Source organism: Teleopsis dalmanni, chromosome 2 (assembly GCF_002237135.1).
Source record: "Teleopsis dalmanni isolate 2A chromosome 2, ASM223713v2, whole genome shotgun sequence".
Taxonomy (NCBI): Eukaryota; Metazoa; Arthropoda; class Insecta; order Diptera; family Diopsidae; genus Teleopsis; species Teleopsis dalmanni.
In genome coordinates this window covers 129,578,034-129,587,196 of record NC_051847.1, presented here as the reverse complement: position 1 = coordinate 129,587,196, position 9,163 = coordinate 129,578,034, and the positions used below count along the sequence as shown (strand labels likewise).

At 32.6% G+C, this 9,163-nt stretch overlaps 1 protein-coding gene across 1 annotated transcript; it reads right to left on the bottom strand.

The window, feature by feature from the left end:
- Positions 1-490: 490 nt before the first annotated feature.
- Positions 491-7,367, bottom strand: LOC119685585 (exonuclease 3'-5' domain-containing protein 2-like). The gene is made up of 6 exons (XM_038099906.1): positions 7,228-7,367; positions 1,808-2,128; positions 1,610-1,732; positions 1,070-1,546; positions 587-1,010; positions 491-528 (listed from the first exon to the last, which is right to left on the bottom strand). The coding sequence occupies exons 3-5, from the start codon at positions 1,711-1,713 to the stop codon at positions 752-754; spliced, it is 840 nt and encodes a 279-aa protein (XP_037955834.1). The 5' UTR covers positions 1,714-1,732; positions 1,808-2,128; positions 7,228-7,367; the 3' UTR covers positions 491-528; positions 587-751.
- Between the last annotated feature and the right edge of the window lie 1,796 nt (positions 7,368-9,163).

Below are 9,163 nucleotides of genomic sequence, written 5' to 3'. Positions count from 1 at the left end.
GTTTTATAGCTCCTTTGGAACTGCCACCCTCTATTCGATAATTTTAATATTCCACAGCAAAAGTTTTGGGTCCGAAAAGCAATTGTCACAAAAATTTCTCAATGTGTTTATAATTCTTCATATTAGTCTTTTTAAAAACAATTCCATTTCGTCCCGATGAATTGCTACAATCAGTAAATTATGGGCAGTTATAACATAAATTTATGAGAATGTATAGAATTAGACTTACACGTAATTAGGTAGATTTTTTTTACTAACTTCTAAGCTTTAAGTTGAAGAGTGGTTTAGAAATTAGTTTGCATTTATAAATTCATTTTCCAATTAAATTGGAAATCTATACTGGTTTTCATCTATAGTTTTTCTGAAGGCTGATAGAAGTAGACACTTTGAAGCAAAGCACAGTCGCAAAAGTTGAAGCTATAAAATTACTTAATAATTAATATATATGTACATGTATATGTATGTATGCTCTATTACCGGCTCAATAATGTTGATTCGCTTCTAAACTCTTAATTGGGTTTTTTGACTCTGTAATGGAATTTCGTAGTGATATCCATGTTAGTATCAAATATATTCGCACAAATACCTTATTTTTCAAGTACTTATTGAATAATTTAAGATCGAAGAGAGTTTGGTTTGTATGTTTCATCAAGTGTTGAAGTACTTTGTTGTCAATTATTTTAGACCCAACATATTTCTCAACGTGCTTTGCCTCTAAAACCAACCTATCGCCTTACTAGTTCACGTGAGCTTAATTTGAAGTAAGAACTTCGCATAGTGAACTGTTTCCAGCACCTATGCTTTGTGAGTGACCACTACATCGAGGTTGCTCTGATTCTTTTTCTAAACAATCGCTTTCCGTTGTATTTGAGAGCTCTTTTTGCTTTTTCTGCAAATTTCTTTCGATAGTCTGTTGAAGTCGTTGTCGCCTCATATCATTTGCTTTTTTCTGAGCATACTCCACGTCTAATAATGGAAAAATTGACTGACATGCTTTGGATAATCCGCAACTTAAAGTTAGATAAAAATAATTTTTTTCTGATATTTCTAACGCTCTTGAAATACTTACTCTTGCAGCAACTCGTTAAATAATTTCATGTATATATCAACAGCCAAAATAGCGTCAGCAGCAGCGTAACTAATTTGTCTTTGAGACAGCCTATCGGCTTGCCAGTCGGAGCACCTAATATAATAGGATTTATCCATTTGTACTTGAAGTACGTGTTTTGACAAATTCGCTAAGCCACCGCCATTACGACCCGTTAGCACAGCTAAGTAGCGCAAATCGAAAGTGCCGTTAGTATTAAGGCCGTAGTCATTGTATAATTTGAGTGCATCGTCGACTGGTGCAACGCCTAATTTTAATATGGTCGGATCACTCAAAAAATCTGACAGGACCTTTGGCATGTAATCCATATTACAGAGTCTTATCAAGGCGCAGTATCCGTCTGCTGTGGCCAATTGCAAGAGCGCAACAGGTTTTCTTTTTCCTTCAACAGTCACCCATTCAGCATCATACCCAATAAACTTTTGAGTACTGCACTTCCTAAATGTTAAATGTTGAGCAGAATTTAAACAAAAGATCTTGGAAAATCAAATTTTTACTTACGATTTAATGGTGCGAATTACGTCTTTACATTTTCTACCGCTCTGTACGACTGTAATGCATTTGCTAGTCAGCACAGAACGAAAGTCTTGAAGTTCAGAATGCATATTTGAGAGGAATAAACAGCTTTAAAACCAAAAATTTTTAATGAGTAAAATTGTACAACAAAAAATCACAGTATTAAGGATGGATTATATTTACCGCAGTTCCAGAAATAGGTCACAAGTTTAATTAGTTGTTTTGAGTTTTAGGACACAACCGGTTTGCAACTATATCTAATCTTCTGGATTAGATAAGTGTCAGATCTTGCAAAGCAATTCAAATTTAGAAAGCGGAAAATTTGAAGCCACAAAATTTATGATGTATTCAAAATTTTGTTCTATTTCTGCTTTATTGTATAATTTCAAACGATCGTAATAATATTGATGGTACGAACCACTCTTGGATTCAATAGTATAGTAGGTAAAAATTTTCTTATTTGAGCAACGATATTGATTTCTTGACAGCATTAATTAAAAAAGGCTGTGGTATATAAAATAAATTATTCAGAATTTTGTAAACGTACTCTTACATAAAAACTTTTTAATTAAAAAAATTCTTCAATTCATTTAACGTAAAAAACTTTTCGTGTCAAAATTAAAATCTGATCATTTCATTGAAAACTTGTTAGTTTTTATTTCTACAAGTACCATATTAAGCTACGTAATGGCATATACGGTACAATAGATAGTATATACGTCTTCATATAAGATAACCAAACATCTTCTCAATGGTACAGTGGTGGGTTAGGATATTAAGTCCAACCGCACCGACCCGCCATTTGCCAGTTGTATCTAACCGTAACTACTTGTGCATGTTTCTATACTTATCTTTAAATATAATTATGTGAAAAGGTGCATTTTCATATAGCATATACCTAACTTTCCTCAAAAACACATGAAGATATAAAATATAGAAGCATAAGGTAACCTCAAAATGCTTGATTAAAAAATACGTAAGTCTTCGCTGACCAAAATGATAATTCTACTGTTAACAATTTACAAAATAGTATTGGTAAGATAATCAGATGCTTTCAGAAGTAGAAAATTAGAGTAAGTGCTGAAAAAACGAATTCAATGTTCACTACAAGCCGTAGAAATCAAAATTCAAAGAAAATAAAGTCAATCACTTGGAAGATGACACACTTGGCTATAGAATAACATATAAGAGTCAAGAACCTGGCTCTCTGTATGCTGTATAATCATTAATATAAGGAAAGTTGTGAGTGAAAAATAAAATTCTGCTTTATAGTAAAATAAATAGACTTAACCTACCTAATGGATTTGTTTCTTACGGCAATGCTGCTCCATCCACCATTAGAAGACTTCAAACTTATCAATATATTGTATTCAAACGTATGCTAAAAGCTCCATGATATACCAGAAAAGAAACTTGACAGTTAAGAATGTGCAAGAGTGTGTCAAGGGTAGAACGCTGAAATTGTTTGATTCTGCAGATTCAAAGATTCTCTCACGAATTTAGAGTTGTATGCTTTTAAGTCTAATGCACTACATATTCTTTCAGGAATATATGATAAAATATACTTCTGTAAATTCACTTTAATAACTTATCATTACTTAGTCAACGAGTTTCTTGACGAAAGGCGAATAGAACGCGAGCGAAAAGTGATCGCTCCATAATTTTTATTACTTTTTTAGTCCGAAACGTTGAATTTCGGTCGCAAAATTGTGATCGGTTGTTCCATTGATCATAGATGAAAGAAGTTTATTAAAACAGCATCAAATTTTAAAAGATTTACAAAATAAACAAAAGCAAAAATTGAGTTTTGCTCAAATCAGCTGATAAAGACAGCATATGCATTACTTAACGAAAGCAAGAAATTCTAAACGTGGCGTTGCCACAGTATAAATTTTAAGTAACTTTGAAAACTTTCATAAAAATAAAACTTTTTATTTATTTATAAAACAAAAAGAAAAGGTTAAGAACCGGGAAAATAATTTTCATGAAAAAAACAATCGAAATTGAAAGTGAGATACGTGTCTACAATATAAAAAAATTAATCCTCCTACAGGAGGTAAAAACGATACTCAAGCCATGGGAAATAGGATAAACGAACTGGAAAAACTTATAATTGCTTTGCAAAAAGAAATCTCAGTCTTAAGTACTGAAAATAATTACTTAAAAGTAAAATCTGCTGAGAAAAATAAAGAAAAACCTCTTATTTCAAGTGCAAGAGCAAAATTTTGAAACGAATTGGATATTGAAAAAGAAAAAAAGAGCAAGCAAAAAAAAGAAAGCTAATTCATCACCTGAAGCAGAAAAATCCTTTGAAGCTAATAACGCCCAAGCTAATGTAAATGAGAAAAAATCTAATAATAAAAACTTTGATCTGCGTCCACCACCTATAATGGTTTCCAATATCACTGATTATCCGAAATTTTAGGCTACTAACCAAAACCTTGTCAAAAATGAATATCTTATTAAAATTATTAATAATGGTATTTTCAAAGTAACAGTTTTTAATGCAGAAGATTACAGAATCGGCGATAATTTCAAGTCTATCGTTAAAAGGGTTAAAAATAATTAACAATGTAAACAAGCTTAAGTATAAAACCAAAGTGTCACTGGATATGTTTTTGCTCACGTTCAATTTTACCGAAGATATCAAAAAAATCTACGAAATTAAAACAATTCTTAATAATATTGTCAAGATTGAACCAATCAAAAGTTCTCCACTCATTTCTCAATGTACATCCTGCCAATCTTTTAACCATACAAAAAACTTCTGTTCAAAAGTCCCACACTGCGTTAAATGTACAGGCTTGCATAGCACGAGTAATTGTCCTAAACCTGCTGAAGTAATACCGCGAATGCTGCATTTGTGACGAATCTCACCCAGCTAACTAGCGAGGATGTATAGTTGCCAAGCAACTCCAAAAAATCAGGGATACACAAAGAAAACGAAATTCTCAAAGCATCAGTAACGTAGAAACTGCGGATACAGCAATAAATACGCAAAAAAATAAATTCGCTGAAGTTCTAAAAAGTGGTTCTACCGAGTTACCATCGACTCAAGACACTAATAGCCTACTATTAAAAATTCTGGACTAAAGTAATGTTCAGGAAGCCTTTAATAAGCAACTTGAGAGTCGCCTTCAACTCCTTGAAAAGAGGACAAATATCCAACATGTCTAAATTTACCAAGACTATGTTCTGGAACGCCAACGGGTTGTTTCAACACAAAAATGAACTAGAAGTGGTTCTCAAATCTGAGAACATAAATATATGCCTCATCGCAGAAACCCACTTTACGAACCAATCTTATTGCAAAATAAATGGTTATGATGTCTACCACTCAACTCATCCAAACAACTGTGCCTGTAGAGGCAGTGCCGTCATAATCAAAATGAATATTAAACATTAGAAATACTGCAAGCTGTCATCTGCTGAGTTTAAAGTGGTAGCAGTTAGTGTGGAATTCCAGTCCTAAGTCTTGAAATTTGTTGCTTTATACAGTCCACCAAGACACTCTGTCAAGTCCTCACAACTTTTTAAACACTTAGGCGAAAAATTCATCATCGGAGGAGACTTTAACACAAAAAGCACACATTGGGGTTCACGCCTCACAACAACCAAAGGAAGAGAACTACTGAAAGCTGCGAATAGTATGCACTGTGATTTTTTATATAGTGGAACGCATATATTATCAAAATCTACCTGTATTATCAAAACTGCGCGAAAAAATTATTGCTAAATGTCTTAACAAACTTATTGAGGACAGAAAACTTATCCCAGCCCATCAGTTCGGACGTAGAAATAAACATTCTACAATCGATCACATTCACAGAATTACCAATGTTATTGAACAAGCCTTGGAAGAAAATAAAGTTTGCTCTGCTGTTTTCCTCGATGTAGCCAAAGCATTTGACAAAGTATGGCACAATGGCCCTCTGTCAAAACTACGAAGTACGCTCCCTAAACAATTTTGCGATCTTTTGGAATCCTACTTGATTGACAGATTCTTCCGAAACAAAATGACATAACATCTGACCTGAAAACAATCAAAGCTGGGGTGCCGCAAGTTAGTATAGCCGATCTCCCTTCAACGCTGGGTCTTTGAACTGCTACCTTTGCGGATGACACAGCTCTTCTGAGTATTGGTTCAAATGTTGATGATTCAACTAACACACTTCAAGCTACGATTTCTAAAGTCAGTAAATGGTGTAAGAAATGGCGAACAACACTTAATAGTACTAAATCTGTTCACATTAACTTCACAAATCGGAAAATTCAAAATAAGCCTATTTATCTAAATAGTTGTGTAATCCCAAGCAAAAATGCTGCTATATATCTTGGCTTGACTCTAGATGCGAAACTGCGTTGGAAAGAACATGTCAAAATAAAAAGAGATATTAAATGTAAGAAACTGTATTGGCTTATGCGAAAGAAATCCCAATTCCTATTAGAAAATAAACATTTATTATAAAAATATATCTTTAGTTACTCTTTGTTGTGATGATATGGAACATAAAGAAAATAAAGCAAAGCGTATTCTTTATATATAATTGTTATTATTTGCTATTGTTTAACTCAATTTAATCAGGCCAAGAACCTTCATTTGGAAGCATTTTGGGTTCTACTAAAATTTCAAAATAGGTTGTAATATTTAAAATTTATACAACAACAGAATTAAGTATCGCAACTTTTTGAAAATAAATACATTGTTTTTAGAATGGTTCAACCTAAATCTATTTAGGTTGATTGGTTGTTTGCAGTCAACTAAAAACTGCATTATTCCTGACTATAAATTGAATTGTCGCCTCACATGCTGCAGTTTCACCTTGCAGTGATGCCGAAATAAAAGAAACATTTGGGTATAGAGATCGATATGACGGATGGTCATGTCAATTTTATGCTTCATTTGGCCTTAACCAAAAGACTATCACAATTGTCAATTATGTTCCTTAACTATTAATTTGGTACTTATTTTTATGCTTAAATTAAACAGATATTTATGCATTTGGCTTAAATACACATATTTAGTCTAAGTAGGGGCAAATCATGATTTCTTAATGAACAAACAATATGTGACCAATATTTAATGGACATTTTTCTTTCTTTCTTATTACAAATTTTTTTATTTTCTAGACACTTACCATTTCTAGAAAAACTGGACTTCGGATAACAGTTTAATTGATTATTTTTAATATTTATTTTTATTTAGCTCAAATTCACTACCTTGATGTAATAAAGGATCATTACCTGTTCCTAAAATGAAACGATCCTAATAGCAATAATTTTTCACTAGTTGTATTTTTTAGAAGAAAAAGTTTCACAGTTGAAAATTAAAAAAAAAATTCAAAATAAAATTATAATGGTGTAAACATAAAATAGGATGCTAATTAAACTCACTTATTAAGACATGTTCCATATATTATTTTATTAGTGTGAATACTTTCATAAACTTTTAGACCTGAACTGAAATGAGAGTTCATATCTAATTTAAGGCTGAACGTATGTTTCAATTCTCTGTAGCTCAAGTTTTAGAGTTAAATATGCGAGTAAATTTATAAAAAATTATTTAACTACTATTTCAATACCAAAAAAATTTTAGTACTTACATCTATAAACATCACAGTTGGACTTGTTGATTCAAATATATTTTGAATTTTATTACCTTTGATTGAATTTTTCTTGAACTGAATGCTCACAATATAGTATCAAATTCGAATAAAAAATAGAAACGAACTTCACTTTAGGAATATGAAACACTTTTTATCTGAAAATAATTATGTTTCATTTAAGTTTGAAAGCAAGGCATAGTAGATTAATTTATTAAGATACATTTTTGTTATTAAATTTGAAAAAAGGTAGGACCATATTATGTCATGAGCAAAATAGTTGTTTTCAATATAAATTATAAAATATAGAGTGAGAGAAACAACAACATATCATGACAACCGAGATTATCTGTACCTCGTGACTTATACCTTCTGCTCAAAAAGTATCCGGATTTTATAAACAAAACACAAATTTAAATTTTATTCCAAATTTATTTTATCTCCTTCAAAATATGCTCCTTCTGAAGCGATACACATATGCCAACGCTCAACCCAATCTTCCATACACTTTTCGTGCAAGCATGGCTTTTAGTTCCTTCGGCGAATTCTCTTTTACCGATTCAATCGACTCAAAACGCTTACCACGAAGGGGCAATTTGAGTTTTGGGAACAGGAAAAAGTCACACGAATCCAGATCTGGCAAATATGGTGCCTGAGCGATGACAGTGGTGCCGTGTTTGGTCAAAAAATCACGTACAACAAGAGCCGTGTGCGATGGAGCATTGTCGTGGTGAAGAATCCAATTGTTGGCTTTCCACAAATCTGGTCTTTTTTTACAAATATTCTTTATTGATGACCCTCTTGTAAAAATTCGTAATGAACAACACCGCGGTAGTCGAAAAAACAGTAAGCATAACTTTAATTTTCGAGGGACTTTTACGCGGTTTTTTGGGTTTTGGCTTGTTTTCGAAGCGGCATTTGCTCGATTGTTGACTGGTTTTGACGTCATACCCATAAACTCATGTCTCATCACCTGTTATGATGCGTTTCATGAATGTAGAGTCGTTTCCATGCTCAAAAATCATTTCTTCACACACGTTCTTTCGGTATTCTTTTTGCAAAAAATCAAGGTGTTTCGGTACAAGTCGAGCTGCAGCGCATCTTATGCCCAATATATCATGTAGAATGTGGTGAACGGATCCATTTGAGATGTTTAAATCACGAGCAATCTCCCTTTTAGTTATACGACGATCTTCCAGCACAATTTTCTTGATTTTTGCTACGTTTTCTTCGGTATTTGGTGTTGATGGACGTCCATAACGAAGCAAATCTTCGATAACTTCACGACCCTATTTGAATGATTAATACCACACGTATGCCTGTGTCCGAGACAGACGAGTTCCCGTAAGCTTTCTGCACCATTTTCAATGCTTCAACACATGAAATTTTGTTCAAAATACAAAATTTCAAACAAACTCGTTGTTCAATTCCATAGTAAAAATCGCTAAATGCACTTGAGGTAGTCTCACATTAACAGCTGCTGTAAACAAACTAATTGACAGATGGCGCTCAAATTTTTCCATATGTCAAGAAAGGGTTTACCAACATAACAAAAAAAAAAATTTTGAAAAGGGTCTGTTACTTAAGGAGTAGTTAACAAAACTACTTTTGTACTTTTTAAACAGAAAGTACAAAGCATTGTATTCAGTAATAAATATCAAAATTTGTGTTAATTGTTACAATTTCTGTGACTTTCTGCATAACATGTATTTTCGTCAAAGCCCAAAAGAAACAATTTTAAAGAGCCCATGGCACAGTACATAACACGGCGATTTCATAAATGTCAAGAAATTTACAAAACCTAAATCTGCAGATCTACTTACATATACGACCGCTACCAATACTTAACTTTAACTTATTTCAAGGGATATACGTAAAGTGCAGTGGCTTTTCTTATAAAGTCAGATTCGAAAGCTTCAACCATAATGTATAAAAA

Bases quoted from the DNA above. Each gene is read 5' to 3' on its own strand.
- LOC119685585 (XM_038099906.1), bottom strand. From the start codon at position 1,713: ATGCATTCTGAACTTCAAGACTTTCGTTCTGTGCTGACTAGCAAATGC. The intron at 1,547-1,609 runs GTAAGTAAAAAT...TTTAACATTTAG, and splicing joins GTAATTCGCACCATTAAATC to GAAGTGCAGTACTCAAAAGT. The intron at 1,011-1,069 runs GTAAGTATTTCA...TCTAACTTTAAG, and splicing joins TTTAACGAGTTGCTGCAAGA to TTGCGGATTATCCAAAGCAT.